This window comes from Myripristis murdjan, chromosome 5, assembly GCF_902150065.1.
Source record: "Myripristis murdjan chromosome 5, fMyrMur1.1, whole genome shotgun sequence".
Lineage (NCBI taxonomy): Eukaryota > Metazoa > Chordata > Actinopteri > Holocentriformes > Holocentridae > Myripristis > Myripristis murdjan.
Window position 1 is genome coordinate 15,659,930 of NC_043984.1, and position 23,913 is coordinate 15,683,842.

At 43.0% G+C, this 23,913-nt stretch overlaps 1 protein-coding gene across 2 annotated transcripts in view; it reads left to right on the forward strand.

The window, feature by feature from the left end:
- Positions 1-23,913, forward strand: part of cacna2d2a (calcium channel, voltage-dependent, alpha 2/delta subunit 2a) — a 157,015-nt gene that overhangs the window by 73,228 nt on the left and 59,874 nt on the right. For both annotated transcript variants that reach the window (XM_030051220.1, XM_030051221.1), the window contains exons 4-5: positions 1,203-1,262; positions 21,959-22,003. In XM_030051220.1, coding sequence (XP_029907080.1) covers positions 1,203-1,262; positions 21,959-22,003 — 105 coding nt within the window. The remainder of the gene's footprint in view (positions 1-1,202; positions 1,263-21,958; positions 22,004-23,913) is intronic.

Below are 23,913 nucleotides of genomic sequence, written 5' to 3' on the forward strand. Positions count from 1 at the left end.
CGGAGGAAAGAAAGAAAGAAAGAGAGAGAGAGAGAGAGAGAGAGAGAGTGTCAGTAATGCTTCACTATATTTGCCATTTGGGCGTCTTGCTGTATGAGCAGCCTATATACAGTAAGCCTCTATAGAGATAAGCCTAAGCTGCATCATGATGAATGTTGTCAGACTATTAAAGGGATATTTTTATGATAATACAGCATCAATGGACTGCTGTTTGATGTTGGTTTGAGATGGAAATATTAAGTTCCACGCTACGTATAATTTGCAGCAACATGGCAACATCAAATATCAATTTGCCTGACATTTCACCCAACCACAATGCAATATTCAGAGAATTTCTTCTAAACAAACGAGTTTAAAATGTAGAGCTGCTTGTTTAGTTAAAGGATATGGAAATGTACTGCAGTGACAATGAATCCTCGCTTGATTACACAACTGGAAATATCCTTTCCCCTTTCAGAATGTGTCCTGTCTTGTGACCCCGGATAACTATTTTCACTACCAGGAGCTCTTTCTCAACGCAAATATTAATACCACATAAATATGTAGCACTGCTTGCTTCAGTGCTTGGTGTTAATTTAGCCCCATATTTATAGAGATGAAATTCCCCTGATGTTGATGCCCCATTTGGGATTTTTTGAGGTTTATCAATCTACAGCATATACATGTTAATTATTAAAGGATAAAGTGGCAGATAATCCCTGCACAACTTCCAGATTTCACTGTAATGCAATATCCACTCTCTCCAGTTTTCATGATATACTGATAAAAAAAAAATGTAAACAATTTACAGCTTCAGATGGTATTCAAAACTTGTGTCTAGCTGTCCCCTACTGCCAGTCCATGCATAGTGGCATTACTCAAACCGTTTTTGATTTAAATACCCAATTAAAATAAAGCCAATCCACAACAGACAAAGCCAGTAGTGTGATGTCGTCCTCTAATTCTGGACTGATCGTTTCAGGAGGATCATGCATGTCAGCTGGGAAGCATGTCAGGTTTGGCACCGCCACAGCCTCGCGAATTATCCAGTGTATTAACTGCAGCACTGGCGTTACAGAGCAAAGTCACCCTCTCTCTCTCTCTTCTCTCTCTCTCTCTCTCTCTCTCTCTCTCTCTCTCTCTCTCTCTGCACACACACACACACACACACATGTCCTATTGACCTCTGACACTCAGATTGCTGTTTTTGTGTTTCTCTGTAGAAACTGGCCCGGGAGGCGGAGCAGCTTCAGAAGGAGCATGTATGGCAGGACGGTGTGAAGGTAAAGTAGAAAGCCTGCTCTTCTCCCTCCTTCCCAAAACCGCTTCTCTTGTTCTCTCTTTTCCTTTTCCAGGTTTATCTGCCTACTCTCTTTCCGTGTCCCATCTCTTCGTCCACCTTCCCTACAATTTTGTATTTTTTTTTTTTTATCTACTTTTTTTTTTTCCTTTAATGACAATGTGATCAGCATCACAGAGACAACATAGCATCAAAATGCAATTTTATACAGCTGGAAGAAGAAAACACACATAAGGCCATGCATATTTAATGAGGTGTTTAATGGATTCCTGTTTCAAAAAAAAAAAGTGAGATGAGTGAGTGAAAATAAGCCTCATCATCAGTCCCTATGGAATATTTTAAAGCACACACACAGGGTTTTGCTTTGAATTGTATCTGAACATGCAAATGGCGATGGAAACCCGTAAATTAAACATGTGGAGAACAATGTCTGCCTTTTGACAGGTGGACACTTAATTGACTGCTTTCCTGTCAAATGTAACATGCATCTTACCTGTAAAGAAAAATGATAATCCATGGACAGTGGCATAGCTAATTACCTTCAGGAGGTTTGTTATATTGACTGAACTGGACGTTTGTAATTAGTTGACTGTGAATTGAAACTTGCTCAAGTGCTTTTGATTGATCCACAAATGTCAAATTGAATTTTGGTCATTTAAATTTGTCCAGTCAAAGAATTGAAATTATAGTGAGACAAACACTGGCAGAAATATTCATTTTTGTTTTTTGTTTTTTTTTTTTTTTCCAATATGGGACAAAAGTGATGCAGGACATCCTTTAAACACATTTTAAAATTTGTGTGGCACAATGCACACCAATACACTTTCACACACACACACACACACACACACACACACACTAAATATTCTTATTTTTGAGGTTTTTAATTTCATGGTGAACAGCGTTATATAAATACTGTCAATCCGTTCTGTTTCGGAGGCCACAGCAGGTTGAATGTTGCATTCTTTTTTGCAACTGACCTTTAAAGCAGCAGGAAAAAAAAACACTCTTGAAATCAGAGAAGTGGTTTTACTCTGTTTGTGTGTTTGTCTGTGTGTGTTTGTGAGCCCGCGTGCTCCACTGACTCCCAGATTTACAAACACTCAGATGCCCCGCAAACACGCATGCATACTGATGCCTGGTCTCACACACACACACACACACACACACACACACACATAGCCTCACCCGAGAGATACACAACACACACACACATACACACACACATGCACACACATTCCCCTCTGTCATATCCTCTGTCTCCAGGGAGACGAGCTCGCTGTCATGGTACACTTCCCACAAATGGATTTTTAACCCCACGCCTCCTGGGGGATATTTGAGAAAAGGCTTTAACTGATTTAAAACGAATAATTATGAGCCCTACTTCCCTGCAAAGTCCATTTTTATTCATGGGCGCTTACACTCTGAAGCTGTAGTCTTGGGGTGGCTCGGCTGCACCCCCCCTCCCTCTCTGCCGGTCCAAGGGCGGGAGCTGCAGTGCGTCTGTCCCTTCATCTTAGGCCTGACGGGGGGTTGATGCCCGCGCACCTCAATCGGATGTGTAGCCATGCAGTTAGTTGAGCCTGGGTCACAGTGACCACACACAGCACACCTGTTCATAGTTAGCTCCAACCAATATGGCATCAATACCTTCTCAAGTGGAAAAGCCAGCACTCTCCCTATTCCCCTCAAAACCCTGCCTCGCCTCCTCTGCTCTCTCTCTCTCCTGCTCTTACTTTCCCTTTTCCTGTTTTTCTGCCTCCGTTTCCCCTCTCTCCCCCTCTGTCCAATCATCAGGCTCATCCCCCATCCCCATCCCCACCTTCTCCATCCCCATCACTTTCACGCACACCTTTTTTCTTATCTGTATGTGTCTTTAATCAGGCATGAAAACAGTTGGAATATATCATATTGTTGCAAATACTTCAAATGAATCCTAATGGCGCTCCTCTATTAATAATGTATTGGAGCTGATTTCATTTGCCTTTATAATTAGGCCAGGTAATGAATCTCAGCAGGGGCGAATGTGAAACCATTAAAAAAAATCTTACAAAGAGGTGGGAGTCGGGGAGGGGGCGAGGAGGTAGATATGCCACATCCTTGTGAGAAGATTTTTTTTTTTTTCTGTTTGTAGATTTTGTGCTTTCCTAATTTCTCTTTGGGTGAACACTCTGCTGACTGACACTCTAATTAGATTAGGGCTGCATGCTCTTTGGGCATATTAGGAGAAATGCGTAGCATCTTAAACTAGCGGGTGGAGCAGTCTGTCAAATGAGGAGAAAAGGTGTTTATGCACGAGAGACGGAGTGTGTTTTGATAGCGTTTTGAGTGCGTGTGCATGTGTGTGTTTATATGTGTGCGTCTGCATGCTCCGGTGTGCCTCGCAAAAGCAGAAATGTGGCTGTTTGTGTTTGTTGGTGTGTTGGTATTTATTTGTATGTGTTTATTAACGGCTGGTTCGGTACCTGGCCCAGCCCATCTGCTCGCTCCACCAAACCGGTGACATCATAGGAACCCAATGACACGCCTGGTCCTCACAACGGCTGCCGTCGCAGCTGTTCCCGCAGCAATGGGAAGACCTCGCTCTTTTATGTCTCTCTCTCTCTCTCTCTCTCTCTCTCTCTCTCTCTCTCACTCTCACAAACACACCTTTTCCATGGTGTAGCTGCAGAGCCCGGTTGCTAGATGTGTCCATCCTGCCTGCCGGACATTATGGACGTCAAAATGTTGATCGTAACAACTGTTGTGATGGTCGTTCAGGGTTTTAAATCCATTGGAATGAAATGGTGTGTGAAATAGACATTAAAGTGTTTGATTGCCGCTGATTTCTCAAGGTCAGGAGCCCATCCCTCGGTGACACTCTCTCCAACCCATCTATTGTGCTGGCAATGGAGTCATCCCAGGGCGACACAGTTATTTCGTCGCTGCTTTGCAATTCTCATGAGACAACGGTGGAACCGGGGTGCTTCAGAGCCAAACATCAAACCTCTTGTCTTTTTTGGTGTTTAAACTGCAAATTTTGGACGGAGAGTGGAGCATGGAGACTCTAGGGATAGCCTCGGCATATCACTCACTTCTTAAAAAATATTTTTACTCTCTCAGAATCAGGTCATGAAGCATCCTCAGTTCTATAGCTTTGACCCAGCAGCTCAGTTTGTGCACCATATGAAATTTTAGGAGGGACACATCCAATAAAATATTGTGTTTACGTCTGTATTTTAATATTGTGGGTGCTGGCTCCCATAGAGGTTAATGTCACAATGAAATGCCATTTTGAGAGCCTATTGTTTTGTTCATTTGATGTGCAGTATATCCTATTGAAGGTTGTTGTGGCAGGGCTGAAAGGGATGGTAAACCCAGTTAAAAATATGGATTTTATTATTTAGTATTTAGTATTTAGTAGTACAGAGATTTAGGGGCTGCATTTTCTACAGTAAACCATTCCAGCAGGGCTCAGGGGGCGTTATTATTATTATTGTCTTGACTCCGGGAAGACCAACCAGCGATCCAGCCAAGTGAAAATATTTCACTTGTTGGTATGAGTGCAGCCACAAATATTTTCATGGCTCACATTGCTGGAGAGCTCACTTGCTGAAAACGTAACATTTTGGAAGTTTGTAGTTGTAGAGTTGATGTTGATGATCAGTTGATGATTGAAGCTCAAGCTCCACATTTAGATGGAAGTGCCCTCGCCTCCTCTCGTCCTCTGATATAATACTGCCATGCCAGCGAGCTCACAGTTGCTGTTAATATTGTTGGTTGAAGCTGCTGCGGGATAGCAGGTGCTGTTGAAGAGTCAATCAGCCGGGGGCAGGACAAACAAAATCCAGGTCTTTTTCTCATTGGACGGCCCCACTGTTACATGTGAAAGTAACTTTTGAAATCCTCCCAAGCAAAACAGCTTGTTTGAGTGAGGAGAAAACAACCAACAGTTTTGTCCCTGCATGATGTTTCTACACCCAATGACGACAATAAAAAAAAAAAAATGCCTTTCATTTGTTTTACTTGTTGGGAGGGGCATGATTGAATTTGATGAATTGATGAATTTTATTGGTTGAAATTTCTATTCATTCCTGCTGGTTCAGTATGACATCATCAACACCCACTGAAGATACACTGTGGCCCAGGATGCAGAAGTGATAGGATTTTGATATGAAAGTATATAAAAGAATCAAAATTTTCTAAATTTGATGACACTTATTTGTGAATAAGTAAATATTCTGGCATGGGAAATTAGCTAAGCTGAAAAATAGATTTTTCATTTCAGTGTGACTTTAAATGTGTTTCTGTGGGTAATAAAGCTGCTACTAATGATCATTTTCATCATCAGTCATCAATTTCCCACAGCCCAAGGTAATGTCCTCAAATGTCTTGTTTTGTCCCAATCAACAGTCCACAAACAAAAAGATATTTACTTTATTGTTGCAGAGAAATAAAGAAAACAGTAAATGTTCACATTTGAAAAGCTGGAATCAGAGATTTTGGAAACGTTCCTTTTAAAAATGACTCAAAACAATTAATCAATTATCAAAATAGTTGGCAGTTAATTTAGTAGTTGGCAACAAATGGATTATTGGACTAATTGTTGCAGCTTAAATGGGTAATAGGACAATATGGGTGTCGGCCAACTGAAAAATTGCTGTTGAAAAGCTTCACGTTGTCTTTTTGTACATAATATTAATTGCTGTTTATTTCAAGCACAGAATGGAAAATTGCTGCCATTTCCCACAGCCAAAGTAATGATATTCATTCAACAGCAACATTATCATCGCCGTGTACTGTATGCTTTTGATTTCCCCCTCCCGTCCCATATACAGACTATATACAGTGCATGATGACCATTGACAATTGCCTGCAGCGAGGTTTACGTGAAGTGCAACACGATGGCGCCGAGAAACAAGAGCAAATAAGAGAAAGGATAGAGATTGTGGAGATTGGAAGAAGACGTGTACTTTCCATCAGATTGTGATGTGGCAGCTGCTGTACGTTTGAAATGCATTAGCGCTAATAGCTGTGCCATTAGGGGAGAGAGAGAGAGGCATTGTGTTGATGGGTTGCTATGATGAAACCAGGGAGAGGGGGCGACAAAGAGAGACACGGAGGGAGAGCGAGGTGGGAAGCGAGAAAGTGAGTAAGCAAGTGAGCGAGGGAAGAAGGTATAAGAGAGGGAGAAAAAGGGAAACAGAGATGGAGCCATCTTCCAGGCCATTTACTGCAATCATCACTCTCTAATCAATCAATCCTTTCATCATAGGACAACACATCTCCCCTTTCTTCCTCGTCCCCTCTCTCTCCTCCTCTCTCTCCCTGCGTCTGCGCTGCCTCCCTCACCCACTCTCATACATAATACAGTGTATCCACGTGACATTTTTCACACATGTACGTCCATGTGTACGCTTGTATTAGCGTCACAAAATTTGTCCTACATACACTCGATTCCTGCGGCCACACGCAGTCCCTGTCGGCAAGTTCCTCCTTTGCCGATGGCCTTTGCTGTTGTCACTGATCTTTTACCACTCCCTTAAATTAGACGCTGTAGATCTTTGCTTATCTTTGAGTGGACATCAGGTAGTACGTACATTCTGGCATTCAGCCAAATCCGCTCTCTTAAAGGAGAACTCCACCCAGGGGTATTCTCACTCTGATATTTATCACCGATCTGTGATGTTCAGCACGTTATTTTGTGATAAGGTGCTGTAATTTATCATTTTGTTGGAGCTGCTTTTCCTCAACCTGCCTTGTCAACTTTTTACATGGGGTAGTGATTTCCTGCATTTCCCAGAATGCCTTTCCCTTTCGTTGTGACAGGAGTATGTGTGGACATGACAGCAGTAAAGTTAGCTTGGTTTTCAATAGTGGATATCGTGTGGATATTATTTTTTCCACCTTTCCAGTAGCTTGTAAATCAAACCTACAAAAGCACATTAACCTTCTGGATCCTGAGCAGATTAATTTGATTTGTTTCAAAAACGTGGGAAAAAGGCAGTGACCAACTTAACAAGAAATGACCTAAAAAAAATAGTAAGAAATCAGTAAAAAGTTATAAGAAAATGACCCAAAAATTAACAAAACAAAACTAAAAATAACATAACAGACAAGATTTCAATGACCTGAAACATTTTTCTCATAACATAATTGTAAATGTATAATTATAATTATAGTTATAGTTTTCTGGACATTTGGTCCCTGGTTTATTTTTTTAATAAATCTCTCTCTCTCTCTCTCTCTCTCTCTCTCTCTCTCTTACAGAACTTGAGGGCAATTCAACCACAAATACATGAGTTTTAATGCCTTCAACATTAGTGGAGATCAAGTAGAACTACATTTCCCATCATACACTTGATGCACTTGACTCATCTCTTACTCTCCTTGAGGCCTGATGCAAACCTAAAAGACAAGCGATAAAGCAGATTTAGATATATACGATATAACAACTGCAGTCAAGTGCAAAACAGTGTAGTTCCACCCTCGCCTTACAACTTAATGTTAGTAATCCAGATGACAAATGAAGTTTAGCTGCATCCCAGTCAACCGGGAACTTCATTTCTCACCTAAAAAAAACAAAGGGACCCTGATGAAAGCTTAGTCAAGCTGGAACAAATTGGCAGCCTGTTGTTTTGACATGTTTTTAAATGCTTGCCAATGATTAATTCAAGGCATTTCTTACATGCAAGACGGAGTGTCTCGCAAATCTAGTTTTTGGAATCTGCTACTTGTGCAAGTCTATGCAAAAGAGGCAAAAAAGGACATGAATTTTTTAACCAAAAAATGCAGAAGGATACATTTTAATTTAAACTTTAATTTTTTTAATAAAAAAAAAAAAATTCTCAGTCTGGAGAAAAGCACTTGTACTAGTTTACATTGATGATTTAGACAGCTGAATATTTTTTCTACTGTTTCTACTAAACTCCTTTGCTGTGCTGGAAATGTCTCAGTGTCATGTTGTGTTGTCTACATTTGACCAGTGATCCCTGAATAGATGACATGCCAGTCTTCAGAATGGAGCCATGAGTGCTAAGTAATGCTGGTAGTAATGCCTATAAACCCACTACTTTTGGCAGCAAATAGAAAAGTAACTCATTACTTTTTTCAATCGAAACAACACAGTTGCAGTCAACTGAAATTTAAAGCACTCAGTACTCATTACATTGTCTTGATAGCAGACGAATGCAGCCGGTTCCCTGGATTTTTTGGCTCATGATCTAACATCACCCGACCTTACAAGGTGCAATGAATGAGTGAATCATCCACCAACAGTTCAGGCAATGTGAGCTCTTTGTCCTGGAACTATGGACATTATTTCTCCCTCCTCAAGAACAAGGACAAAAACATAGTGGTCATTTGTAAGTCTAATCTTCTGAAGCGCCTAGTGAAGCAACATGTTTCCACAAAGCTAAGTGTAAAAGAGCCCAGTGCCGACTCTGTTGACCGGCAAGGAGCCGCTCCATCCAAACAGCCAAGGTTTGATTTTAAAGCCAAGAATTCGTCTGCACTGTCTGTAAGCCAGGCACAACTAATCGGACTGGTCGCCAGGCATGTTGTCGAAGACATGCAACCGATGGCAGCAGTTGGGTTTGTTGCCTAAATAGCAAAACACTAGTGACAAATAGCTTATGTGTGCGTTAATAAGAGAACTGAAGCAGACATTTAAAAGGAGCACAAAATTAACTTCCCCTAGTAACAAATTGTTTTTGTATGCAGCAATTGGTAAAGTAATACAGTTATTTTTGAGAGACTAACTCGTTTGTAGTAGCTTGCACAACACTGATCACCATTTTCTCTTTTTCAGTGTTAAGCTGTTGATTTTGGGTTGATTTTTCCTCAAATAGTCAAAATAGATTCCCTCTGAAGGTTAAGATGACCTGAAATGTTGGGGGTGACAGTCGCTAGGGTTTGTCCACTTGACCAAGTTGGGCTTCTTTATAATGCCTCTATTTGAGATAATTGGCCCTTCAGAGGAAATGAGAGAGAATCATTGTGGCGACTCTCTCAGCCCAGCCCTCGAAGCTACCAGCTCCATTAGGCACAGAATACATTAGTCTTATGAAGACTGTCTTGAGCAGATTCAAATCAGGTAAAATGGACACACACCAAAAGACGCCTCGCTATGGCTTTGTTTCATCTCTCACTCTCCACTCCACATGTTCATTTTCTTTGTTATTTCTCCCCTTTTTTGTCTTTCAGGGATGTTTCTAAGCCCATCTTTTCATCTCTTACTGGATCAAGAGAGACAGGCAGGCAATGAACCATTTGTCCAAGCACCCCCGTGCTAATATTTGAAATCAAGTCTTTTTCCAACTGAAATGTGACCTTCTTCCTTACCCTTATTGTTATAAGCTGAACTGAACCCGCAGCAGTATAGACAGATAAGAAGCACGCTAGCTAGTGGTGTTTCATCTGTAGCTGCTGCATATCAGTTCAATGTATTTTTACATTTATGGTGTATGCATAGCCCACTATGATGTGCTCATGTTCAACAGTGATACCGTATGAGTTTTGTTGGGTTTTTTTGGCCTACATGTTATATTCATAGCAATGTTTTCTAATCTTGAATGTTAGAGGCAGAACTTCAAAAGCCAAAAAATCTGTTTTGAGCTGGCCAGCTGCCTCGCTTCAGCACCACAACAACCACAACTCAAAGGACCTTCATAGTAGGAGTCTATAGAGGGGGGCGGTGGCAATGTGGCTACTGGAGCACTTTTAAATACACAGAGCTTATTTCAAACACTGATAAGCATAACCACATTGTATAATCACAAGTAAACTGCTTCTATTTTCATTGTGAGCACCCCCGCCCCCCTTCCCTATGGCTGCACTGAGACAGAGTGCTTGCAGCCTGCCGAGCACGTAATGGAACTCATAAACAGCGTTATCACCGAATCCCGCGCCATGGAACGGACTTCCATCTGCTCACCACTGGAAGGAAAGAAATGACAGGGGAGAGAGAGAGAGGGCGGGAGAATCTAATGCAGTACACAATTCAGCAGGGTCGCCTTCCCTGGAAAGTTTATCTGATGGCTCGGGTGCCTCAGAAGTGGCTGACCAAAGCCTTAATGCACATCACCGAGATGTGTCCCTAATGGGCTCTAACACAGGGGTTTTCAGTTTTTCATGTTCAGGACCCCCTAGTTGACTGTCATTAAAAGCCACAGACCTCCATTTGAAGTGATTTTGCCCCAGAGGTCCTGATATGAAAAGATAATTTAGCTTGTGTTCAGCATGAAATTGTATAGATGCCAAGCCTGAGCATTCACCAACGGATTCAAAGTGGTAAGATTAAAACAAAATGTTAAATGATCACCAATACATTTTTTTTGTGTGTGTGTTTTGTATTAATTTCTAGTCACCATAGCTTTGTAACAATCAGGTAGATTTGACTCTATTTCCCACGATTCCCTTCAGCTTCTGGTCTAGTGGCATAGGCATTGGCAAAGCTCATGTGCAAAGAGTGGAAAAACACAACAGTGCAGATAAAAGAGAAACGATGCCAGTGGACTCACAATGAAAAACATGTATTCCACCAGCGAGCCACTGGTCATGACCAGGTCAGGTTGTGCAGCGTACAAAATAATAACTTCTTGGTCTATTGAAACTGGCTAGGGTTTCATTTTCTTGCTTACCTATTTGATTTTTTTGTCATTAAAAAAGCCTAATCTCACCACACAGTCTTGTTTTAAATAATATAATATTAAATAAAATTCCTCAGGACCCCTGGAAGCCCCTCAAGGACACACCCACTGACACAACAGCACTCGTGTGTGTGTGTGTGTGTGTGTGTGTGTGTGTGTGTGTGTGTGTGTGTGTGTGTGTGTGTGTGTGTGTGTGTGTGTGTGTGTGTATGCTCTGGATCAAAGTCAAATAGATTAACAAATATTTAAGCTATTGATTGATTAGTATTGTGTCACTTGAGATTCCAAACATCCATTTTGCCTGCAGCCCCCGCCACCCCCTCCTCCTGTGATCGCCCATCCCTCCTTCTCCTCCTCCTCCTCTCTTTCTCTCTTTGTCTCTACAGCTGCTCCACTGACAGCTTTGATCAGCCTTTGGTTGCTGTGGTGACCCAACAGTTCGGTAATTTCAGCTTGCAGACCTTGGCTCTTGATTGCAGACCTAGCTGTAATTTGGTTAAGTGTTGCTCTCCAGAGTAGAAATGCCCTTTTTCTCCTTTCTTTTCTCTTTTCTGTCCATGGCCCCATTTTGTGTGTGTTTTTTTTTTCTTTCTTTCCTTCGTTCTCAGTCTTCACCCTTAATGCTTCTCGGCTGTTCCCAGAGAGAACACTTGAAAAAACTCACACTGTTTTACGCTCAAGTAGGAGGGCGGTGAAGAAGCTTTCGATGACTCAGACTGGAAGAAACACTGAAGGACAGCAGCAGAGAACGAGAAGCTGTAAAATAATTTTTAAAAAAAAGAGAAAAGAGAAAAGTTCAGGTGTGTCAGAAAGCCTCCAGAAGGGTTTGTGTGGCAAACCATGATGCCGTGCTGTAGCCAGGAGGCAGGGCTGAGAAAGTGGCCCCCATGTCTAAATCCCGGCGATCGATCCTTCTGCCTCACAGGAGAGGGGAATCAATAGTGAGAGAAATCCAGCAGGCCACGCTCCAGACCTCGATTCCCCTATTTCAACACATGACCAACACCCATGAAATGTTATTTCGGAGGGTGAACCTGCTCCCTCCCTGGCCCTCTGGTCAGAGCAGGATTGTGGAAAGGGAAGCTGGAAAAAGGCTGATGTCGTAGCATATTGACTGATTTTCAGAGGAGGTAGAACATGTCAACATGTCATCGTCTTTTAATAGGTGAACCGTTTCTAAATCTTACTATAAACATCAGAGCTAAGCTAAAGCAGCGAAGTATTTCAAGAAAAGAATTTTTTTCAGTTCTCTCTGTATCGATATGTATTGTTTATACGCATTTTCATAGGGTATTTTATGATATCTATATTTTAGTGCATTCTGTTAATTCTGTTCTAATAAATTGTAATGGCAATTTTTTTTTTTTTATTAATGCGTTTTTAGTCAGTTCTGTAGAGGATTGCAATCTATCATGATGCAATTTGTATTGTGACATATGCATTTATATATTTAATTTATTTTTATGGTTTATTTGAAAGGGACCGATACAATGCACATAGACAAACTGAAAACAGCTATCTGTTGCAAGTGTCATAGTGTTTGTAGTGGATACTAATTTGCAACACCTGACCTTAGAAGGGCTTTTGTAAAAATGAGAGATTTAAAAAAAAAAAAAAAAAAAAGAATAGACAGTGAACTGATTGCAGCAGAAATTAGCATTGTGAGACATGTTGTATGGTGAGGCTCTCGCCCTAAGAAACATATGTTGTGTTATCTGGTCATATTGGGGTGGTAACAATAACTGCATGAAAAAAGGTGTATTTTTTATGTCAGGGTTGTCCTTGTGTGTTGACGTGGTGTCTGACAGGGTGTTCGGGGAAGTGAGTGTGTCTGAGAGTGGCCAGGTTGTTTGGAGCCTTTTGTGAGGAGTGACAGGCTGACAGGGCGGCTCTGCTGTAGCCGAGGAGAGGCGCCTGCTCGGGGTTTTAGAGGTTGCTCGGCGCGCTGGCTTCCTTTCTGTCCTTGGTGCCCGTCTTCAGATATCGTCTTCTTTCTTTCTTTGTCATTTGAATGTTCAAAACATGAGGGACAGCAAGATATCTGATGGAAATGATTACGGGGTCGGAAATAATAGGTTTCCTTTGGTTGGCGCTGATTGTTGATTGGCCACTCTCAGTCAGCCTGTAAAGAGGGGGTGGTGACTCTTTGGGCCTCTTATGGACTAGCAGTAGTAAAACGGCAGAAAAATAAGAGCAAAATGAGAAGCTGTATTCAACCCTCTGAGAAAATGGAATCTGGAAACATTTTGTCTAGATAAGTAGAGTGCTAATGTCACACCAAGCTGCAACCTGATTGGATAGGGAGGTCCAGACTCAGCACCAGATGGATCCTGATTGGTACCGCAGCAAAGATGGCAGCAAAACTATGGGCTGTAGTCACCAGACAAGACGTGGAGAATTACACTCTTTTATCAGCTCCTTCCGGATTCCAGTGATACTGTTAATATTGCCATGGCCTGTTTATCTTATTTGTCTTTATTTGGTGTTAGAGCACCTCTTTCCTGCCTCTCCTCTGACGATCAGATTGGAGGCTTGTTTGGGAGGTGTTGGCATGCGTGTGTCATGTTGGATAGGCTTGTTATCTGGCACTGTGTCCATGCAGTGTGGTGATGCTATCAGGGCTAAAGCCTGCTCCTCAATGGAGCCCTGTCAGCCAACAATGGAGAGCAGCATTACCCAGAGTGCAGCAGGACAAAGCCTCCTCTCCTTATCGCAGGATTGGAATATTCACAGACTGATTTAACTGCTTTTTACCAAGGGGAACTGACAGCCTCTGAAAAAATGAGACAGGAGAAAGAGATGAGAGAAAGAAAGGGAGGGTGAGACACAGAGAGAGAGAGAGAGAGACAGACAGACAGACGGCAGACACAGACAGACACAGAGGAGTCGGAGAGGAAGGGAGAGGAGCTTTTTGCTACCTGCACGATGTTTACAAAGACGGACTGAAAGAGCTGAAATTGCAGATTCACGGGCAGAATGTGTGACAACCATAATGCATAGTAGAAAGGCTAAATGTGCCTCAGTAGTAGCACTGAACAATGTGATGTTGACAGATATTGCAATTGTGATAGGGTTCACAATTTTAGGGAATGCTATTTTTTGCATCATGATTTTCATTTTCACTGGAAAAAAAAAACACACACATCAAACAAACTGATGATCATGTGATTATTTCCAAGGTCTGTACCACACAGACATGTTTTCTTACATCTGGAGAGAATGATTTATAGGCCAGGGTGTCATTTCATTTGTTATGGTATTTTATCACATAGTTTACCTTCATCGAAAAATTGCAGGTCCTGTGACTTGGATATTAGTTATATTGTGATTTTAAAAATATTTTGATTCATCATTCAGCCCTCGTACTACCCCAAGCACAGCACAGGAAATGAAGCTATGGAATATATAAAGTTACTACTTTTTAATTCACTGTTCCCAATTTTAGGCCAAATGAGATTTTGAATTTTTTTTTTTTTTTTTTTTGCTCCTCACTCCTTCCTCTATCTCTTGGTTTGCTGCCCATCTCTCCCCGAGTCTTTGAAGTTAATGTGCAGTTAGAGGAGGCATTGTGCACTGTCTGGAGAGGAGCAAGACCCTGATGTGATGTGCATTGAGAGTGCCATTCACTTTGCTGAATTTGCACTGTGTATTGGAGCTTTAATCTGAGGGCACATTTGTTTATTGGCATACAAATGAACATCTGCATGGAGCTATGCTTGGACGCCATGGTCTCAGCAGCTCCCTAATCGCTTAAAAGCCAAGAGATGCAGAGCATGCCAATGAGCAAGTGAGAGGGAGAGAGAGAGGGAGCCGCGCCCAAGGCCTCTGTCATGCACTCCTTTATCTGAGTCCCTCTCGCTGGATAACTCTCTCTCTCTCTCTCTCTCTCTCTCTCTCTCCCTTCCCCTCTCTTTCTTTCTTCCGGGCCAACAGTTTAATTTCTAGTTCACTGGTGGACTCTTTATTGACTTGACATTATAAAGAGGCAGTTTGGCAATCTTCAGTATTTAAGACAACCATCATTTTCCTCCCGACCCCTGAAACACATAAAAGTGGAACCTTAAAACATTTTTAATTTGTACTAATTGTGATATTAAAGGCGGTACTGTTTTGACTCCGCGCGGTTCTCGCTGTCAGACCGACGCCGTGATAGATTCCATGTTTGTTCTCCATTTTTGTCAAAACAGCCCTCACTTCAGGTGACCTTTGTCGGTCCTGCACAGTGCACTTTTAATTGTGAGTACGCCGGGATATTTTTGCTATTGTTGTCATTCTTTTAGTTCATTTCAGCTCAGATGAGTTGGTTTCCTTAAACAGCTGTCAGTATACGCTTTAGGTGATTGGAAATAAGTAGGTTATACAGTCTGAGTAAAGGCTGACATGCATCCGCGTCACGTCTTTATGGTATAAAGGCTCTACAGTAGATCACGTCTTAACTGCTTGCTGTAATTTGGTCTGTATTGTGTTGCTGTGGCTGCAGGGCCACACAGTGAAGGATTGCATTTAAAGTTTAATTCTGTTACTTGGACCTGTTAGCAGCTGGACCTCCTCCCTATTCTAAGTAGAGATTAGTGTAATAAAGGAGATCAATCTAACTATAAAGTGATTTTTCTCCCACTACTACGATTCCCTCGTCTCTGCGAATACGCAATTTACCTGTATTCAACAATAGATAGGATTTAACATCCTCTAAATCCAAACGGTGCCACTTTGGTGGTGCCGTTTTCAAAAGTGAGCTTTCAGGTTTGATTCACAGACAGTCCCTGCGATTCAAGATCAAAAGGGCTTTTTAGAGAGAGTGTAAAGTCCTTTTTGACAAATTTCTTCATGTCTATGATTAATTTACCTCAGTTTCATTTAGCCAGGCACTGGGAATCATGTTTCATGAGCCCTTTTCACAGTGTGAGAAACTGTAGGTCACGTGAAATAAAGGAAATGAGCTGAACAAATTAGTTTTTGATGGCGCATCGTGATTTCATTTTGACGTCTCTCCTCTCAGTACCAGTGCCCTTGTGTACGTCCTTTTACATTTGGTTCTGTAGATTAAATTGAATGTCAATCATTTCTTATTTAACATACGTCAATTGATGTAATATATCTGTGTGTTGTGTGTGTGCCTGTGTGTCTGTGCTGGCGTGTGAGCTCGGTCTGGAGGATTGTATTCCCCTCTAAATGGAGGGGTCCACACCTAATATTGCCAAGTGTTTATCTAGTGCGAATGCCCTGAGTTTCATACTGTTTGACACGTAGAGCGGGACTGTGGGGAGGTTGTGGAAATCAAGAGACAGAAGGAGAGATATGTAGAGACAAGAGGAGAGATTGGAGTGGAGATAAGGAGATTAAAAAAAAAAAATAGAGCGAGTTCGAATGTATGCCTCGCTAACAGTTTAGCTTTACATAAGCAGATCTTTTCTGCAACCAAATCAAATTGTGTTTTTTTTTTTTTTTTTTTTTTTGTAAATATATTTTTCCGGTCATATTTTTATACTGAGTCAGCGATGTGTGTGTGTGTGTGTGTGTGTGTGTGTGTGTGTGTGCACCTTAGGGCTGATGTGTGGGTTAATGAAGAGCAGTAAATGAAATCCTTTATTGTGTTTGATATAATGTCAGCTTCCATTAGGGGAAACTGGTGCGAGGAATGATTGCTGGACTACCGGGGCCAGGAGAGAACTACGGTGTGTTGTGTGTGTGTGTGTGTGTGTATACACCTGTGTGTATATGTGTGTTTATGCCTCAATGTGTGCACACACCCCAGAGCACGGCGGAGGCAGAGAGTGTGTTCTGTAATTATAAAGTCATTAGCAGGTGTCCAGAGGAGATATGAATATGACTGTAATCTGTCCCCACCCATGATGGAGCGCTCCTCTCCGACTCAAATGTCAACCTGTCTCAGCCAGTCCATTGAGAGCTCACAGATTCAAATTCAAAAGATTTAAACCCAACATTCACACTCACTGTTTCCATTTTTCCGCTACATAGGGCAGACTATGTGTAACCACATTGTCATAAATACACTGTTGCCCATAAATCATCTATCTGTCCTGTATACATATATTAAACTTAACAGTCCACTCAGGATGAAGAGCTCCAAAGGCATCATCATCCACCTGAAAACTGATTTAGGATTTTGAATAACTTCAAGCAAAAGATGAGATTTAAAACAGACAAACAAACAAACAAACAAATACACGTCCTGTACAGACAAACATTTTAACAGTCACAAAGACGTTAAATGACAGAAAACATGCTGGCAGAAACACAGACAGACCGACGAGCAGGCAGACAAACAAACAAAAGATAGGCAGGCACGTCTCTAGACAGACGTAAAAACAAGCAGACATTGTAGTCCTGGCGAGGAGACAAAGTCACATTGTAATCTAGAGCAGAGGGGCGGTTTCTATAGCAACAGTAGGCATCTAACCTACGCGCCGCTGCATTTGCTGAAATCTGAAATTGGGAGAGGAGGCTGGTATTGGGGATAGAGAGAGATTGGGAAAGATGAAGATAAGGCAGGGCGGAGAGGAGGAAGAGGAGAGATTGAGGGAGGGGAGAGGAGGGGGTGCAGATTGAGATAAGGGTGAGGAGAGGAGAAGAGAGGAGAGGAGAGGAGGGATGGAAGGAGACAAGCCGAGAGAGATTGATGTAAGGGAGGGGCTGGAGATCATCACCTGACCTCGGTGTTTGTCTCCTGTTTGGGAATTTGTTGGTCCACTCAGCATGATAGATTTAATTTACTGATAGCACTTTGTGTCTGTGGGAATTTCTCTGAGTTTCTCTCTCTCTCTCTCTCTCTCTCTCTCTCTCTCTCTCTCTCTGTGTGTGTGTGTGTGTGTACATGTATATGTGTGTACGTGTGTACTTGTCAATGCTACATAGTGAGGACCAGAATGCATTCTGGAGGACATTTTGGCCAATCCTCACAACTACAAAGGCAATTCTGGCTTATTGGTCAAGGTTAGGGTTAAAGTTAGAATTGGGATTACATTAAGGATAGGTTGGGGTTAGAATTCGGATAAGGTTAGGGTAAGTGTTTGGTTTTGGGTTAGGCATGTGTAAAAAATGAATGGAAGTCAACATCATGTCGTCACAGTGTGTGTGTCTGTGTGTGTGTGTGTGTATGTGGAGATGTAGTATGTGCACTCATATGTGTGTTCACAAGCACGAGTGTGTGTGCAGGTTACTTTATTGGTACCCGTAGGTAGATTTGTCCTGCAGTGAGTCGTCCAAACACACATACACATCCAAACATTGCATCATACAAACATAATAACCAGAAACCGTGGTTATAAAGTGCTACATAGGTCAAGGCTCCACCAATAAACACACGGATTTCCTAAAACACAAAATGACGAGGGGAAATAAGCTTAAAACAAGAATACAAATAGTTTAAAAACCCGGATACTAAAATACAATCAGATAACAAAGATTAAAAATACATAAATAAATAAATAAATCATGAATAAATAAGGCCTGTGCACGGTATGTAGTTATAGCTTGTTCAGCTCTATGATGGCAGCAGGAGCAAAACTGTTCCTATAACGTTTCGTCCTCATTTACAACTTCCTGGACTGCCGGTTTTATGAAGATCGGAAATCTTTGAGTTTGACTGACAGACAGACTCCGCTGGCTCATATCTGCCAGATGTGTTGAATTTTTCAGCGGACTGTCAGAATAACCGGAAATAAGAAGTAGCATGCAGGATGCAATCACATTTTTCAACATGAAAAATATCAGGATGGTTTTTCTCAAGATGGTATTGGTGTTAATGATGATCGATTAGTATGCATCTCTGATAGCTCGGTCCTGTTAGCAGTCAGCAGTGGGGTCGGCTGGGCAATATGGACAAAATTAAATAGTATCTTTGACCAAATAATTCAGTATTGACATTGGTATGACATTGTAGGGATGACTATAGATGCTTTCATGAGACATTTTTGATAAGCCGTCATTAGTAGAGCAGATATGATGGTCAAGCAGCTAGAGGCAAATAACCAAAGTGCTATAACAGACTAATGAGGTCAGAAAATTGCAGCCTTTTACTGTAATGCAGCCTTTAAAACCAGAAAAAGACAACACTAGTGTCATATTACATTATCAATATAATATTGATGTATTGCCCAGCACTGCTGTCGGTGCATTGTGGATGAAGTGGAAAGTGCAACGAGCAAAAGCAAAAGATGAGGAAAAAAACTTGTGCACGTAGCATAAGCATGCGTTCGTGGGTGTAAGGTGTGTGTGTGTGTGTGTGTGTGTGTGTGTGTGTGTGTGTGGGTGGATGTGGGTGGGTGTGGAGAGTGATGACTGGGTTAATTGCTGGCTTGGTGTTTTATCAGATGTGTGTTTAACCCAGACACCAAGCCCATAGAGACCTTTGACCAGCCACAGCAGATGGCCGTGCTACCCTGGGGGCAGCTGAGAGGGTCAGAGCAGCCTGGGACTCCAGTGTGTGTGGGCGAGTGTGTGTGTGTGTGTGTGTGTGTGTGTGTGTGTGTGTGTGTGTGTGTGTTTCTGTGTGGCGGAGGTTGTGGGTGGATGTCACATTAGTGAGAGGGAGTGGCATATAGTAGGTGCACTTGTAACCTAATTGCCCTTCAGGGATGAACAAAATGCTTTGATGATGATGATGATGATGTTGATATGTAATTACATTTAGAGGTCATACTTTAACCAAACTGCACAAGTAACCATAGCACAAATTAGCTTAAGTACAAATCTTTTTTTCAACAGTTTGGTGGGCAGGTTTGTGGGGTTGTTATGATAATGAATATTAATTCATCCCACTAATAAGTACTGTAATGAATAACCATTTCAGTGTCAGTACCAGTCAGTACCAATATTACATATCTTCTTCTTCTTCTTCTTCCTCTTCTTCTTCTTCTTCCTCTTCTTCTTCTTCTTCTTCTTCTTCTTCTTCTTCTTCTTCTTCTTCTTCTTCTTCTTCTTCAGCATATACAGTTAACACAATACATAACTCATTCTCACCGCCTTTAAATATCAGATTGAATTATCCAAAAACTAGATCCCACCTCCATCCTCAGATGTGTTTTTATCAGAATTAGTCAGCATCTTGTCAGCTGAGCCAACCAGCCAGCCAACACTTCTTGACGACATCACATGAGTGTGCTGGGAAGCAAGGATTTATTAACAGAGAGCCGTCCTGAGTAATAAGTTGTAATGCTGCAGCAGTGCGAGTAAACTCTGTAGAACTGAGGGACCAGTATAAACAGGAGCTGGCTCCACATCAATCCTGCTGCCATCACTGGCAGACACAACAACAGTGTTGCTCTGCCACAGCCCATCTCTCTCTCTCTCTCTCTCTCTCTCGCTCTCTCTCTCTCTCTCTCTCTCTCTCTCTCACTCTCTCTCTCTGCAGAGGCATAGGCTATTTTTAGCTCTGGCAGCTCCCTTCCCGCTGCACCCACCACCACCATCACCCATCTCTCCACTCTCCACTCTGTTCCTCCCCCCACATCACCCCGACCTCCGCCTCCATTCTCACCCTCCAACTTAACCCAATGCACTCCCTGAACTATCCGCTCTGATCCTTCTCCCTCTACTTCCTTCCCTCTCATCCTCTCTCCTTATCTCCCTGCCCGAGCCAGGGAGGTGGAGGGAATGGCGCTTGTACGATGAGGAGATGTGACAGGGGGAGATTCAGCTCTCCCTGCTCCCTCTCTCCTGTCCACTCTCGTTTCCCGGCGACACAAGCCATGGTTGTCCGGGCTGGTCTGCCTCATGCTTGGTGTCAATGTGAGTTTTGATCAGGCTGATTTGTAAGGGCGCTGAGTTGAGCTGATGACTGACTCTCTGATTAGTACTGGAGGCCAGCCCGGAGCCTGGTCATGATCACATTGTGTCGAGAGAGGCTCTTATACTGAGAGCAGCGGAGAGAAAGATGGGGGTTGACAGAGAAAGACGCCATTTGTTGATGTAAGGGTATGTGTGTTTATGAGTGTGTGTGTGTGCGACAAGGTGCAGAAGGGGTTTGTGTGCCGCACAGCAGGAGGAAAAAGGAACAGTGAACCACAAAACAGTGGACAAGTAGAAATTGAGAAAAAATAAGACAGAGTGGGTAAGTGTGTGAGGCTTACAGAGGGCTCTCTCTCAGCTGTCCTCTACCATCAGAGCATGACCAGAGCTCTTCCACGGTGTGAGAGCGAGCCACTCTGGTGCCCTTGAGAGTGCGTCCTCAGCCAGCCTCCTCATGATAATGAGGCGGGCCACACGGATGCAGCGCCGGTCCGACCTCACGCCTGCCTCTACTGGAGATAAGGATGCCGACTCAGAGGAGAAGAGGACGACATGAGGGCTAGAAGCCTGGATTTAGGGTCTTAGTTGGGGATATAGCCCTGGATCTCGGATGCAGGGGACCTGGATGTGGGGTGAAAGGCTCAATCTGGAGCTTCAGCCTCCAACTGGTAACTGGAGCTGGTTATTGAAGCGAGTAGGAAACCACAATGGCATAAATTTACATTCTTTTCCTTTTCCTTTTCCCTTTTCCTTTTCCTTTTCCTTCTTGCTTTTTTTTGCTCCTGCGAGAGCTCCCTGCTAACACTGAAAACACAGCCAGCTGAGGCTGATAAGACTCCCAGAGAGAGTCATATTTTGAGTTTATTCTATTCTCATTACAGACCACTTTACTCCATGCTACATCTGAACTCATACCGCGGCACCACACAATGCCACATTTTCCTTACAGTTTTCCACGACACATGAAAATGTTCCTACAGTGTTCCAAACACAGGTTTGAACATGTGTGGCATCGCATTTTGTTAACCAAAACATTACCTGAATGCATTTGCATCCCTTCAAAAAAAAAAAAAAAAAAAAAATCTCAACAGCTACCTGCTCGCCTTCATGACTGTCATTGCACATCACACTACAACTCCTCAAAGTGTTCTGTGATGCTGATTATATTCTCATGCTGAACAGTGTGATTGAATATAGCCATGACTCTCTCTTAGCTTCCCACCGCGAGCAGTCGGGACTGATATAGGCACTGCTATATCTTCTCTCATCACCTGTCTTTTCACTTTTCTTTTCTGCGCAGGAGAGTGACATTTCATACTACGATTCGAAAGCGGATTCGGACTATGTGAGTACAGTACGGACTGCCTCCCCCTTCCCGTCAACCTACATCCAACCCAGCAACACCTACCTCCCCCCTCCCCTCCCCTCCTCTCCCAACCGTACCCCACCCTGCCCGGCCCTGCCAAACCTTTTCCTGCACCACCCTCCCCCTCCCTCGCCTCCTCGGTGTTGATGTCCTCCCGGTCACAGGCCCCTGGGCTGTCTGTGTGTGTTAGTGAGGTGACGCTGCTTTACGGTGAGTCGGTGTGACAGAGCAGGGCCTGGCACCGTGCATGTGACAGTGACTTCAGCTGCCCTCCCCAAGTCCAACCCCCAGCTCCCCCCACACCCCCACCCCCACCCCCATCCCTCCTGACCCAACTGTGGACCTCAACAATGCTCTGTATGATCTCGGTCTATGCCTGAATGCCGAACTGCAGCGCTGTCAGCCCTCTGTGCCCATCAGGACACCTCCCGCCAAAACACGAGCCACATCTTACTGTCACCATTTCTGTCATGAGTGTCATTCATATTAGCTCACACAAATATGAATGACATTTAAAGGCCTGCAAGGCTGGGCGCCGCAGCTTTCCTCGAGCAGAGCCTTGCAAGTCATTGGTGTTTGGTCGCGGTGTCTCGCCATGTCACCTCTCCGGCTGCAGCCTGCAGTTCCTCTTCAGGACAGGTCACACTTTAAGCTCTTGCCTGCTGATTGATTAAGTTTCACGGAGGAGTGCGAGAAGCCCCTTAGATCACCAAAGCACAAAAGGTTTGAAGACAGTGAGAGGGAAAGAGAGAGAGAGAGAGAGAGAGAGAGAGAGAGAGAGGGAGATAGTGATAGGGAGAGGAGGAGAGTGAGAGAGGGAGGCAGAGGAGCAATAAATCATGGTGTGATTTTCTCTTTGTGCACGCCACTCCTGTGATTAATGACACGGCGCTTTAGGGCCTGTCAGCACGTCTAATTGGAGAACATCGGTCATCATTAACATGGCACACTGAGGCCGAGCCCCCGACACACCCCTGACCCCCACATCACCACCCCTATAACCACCCAAAGATGGAGACAGAGGTCAGGCAGAGGTCATTCTCCGCCCCAGACAGTAGCCCATAATTTCTCCACTATCTGAATCGTGGTCCCTCCCACAATGACCCGTCTAATAAAAACTCTTCCAGTGGCGTCAAAGTCCTGTACTACTAAAGGGATATGATAAGAATTCGCTGTTTCAAGAAAGGTAAGTGAGTGGTGGGACTGTTTTATCCAAGTCGTGTCTGCTCTGTTCCCTGTTCTATCCTCTTCACCCTGTTAATTTTCCTTCTTGTCTCTGTGTCCTTGATATAAAGTAAAAGTGCCAAAGAAAGTCTAATGGTCATTGTCGGTGAATGCTGTGTCCTTCCACTGCAGCAGGGCAGAGCGTGTTGCTTAGCCACCTTCATAATTAATGACTATATCTCCCTTTTTGGTTTGATCAACTGCCTACCTGCCTCCATTAGGCTCTCAGTCGACCAGGGATGAAAACCAATATCTGTGACTGATGGGAAAGTTGTTGTATGTGTTTTCCAAAACAAGAGTTATCAGTTTCGGCATGGATGTTGCAGTGTGGGATGTTATTGAAGTGATGTTAAAAGATGGTGGCGGTACTCCTTACTTTTAAACCAGATTCTCTGTTGGGGAAAAAAATGACTGGGTCTCATCAAAAATCAACCAATCATCTCGAGTCTTAATTTTGCATCAGCCCACCCATGCTTTAACAGCTGCCATTGTTAATGCCATGGGGGAGGGCGGGGACACCAATACTACCAGCCAGTCAGCAACCAGTAGATTGTTGTTATCTCATTTTATGTAATTGAGATTTTCTTTCATATGAATGTCACACTGTTTTTATTAGAAAACAGTTCATCAGATTAAATTGCCAATTTTAATCTTTTTTTTTTTTT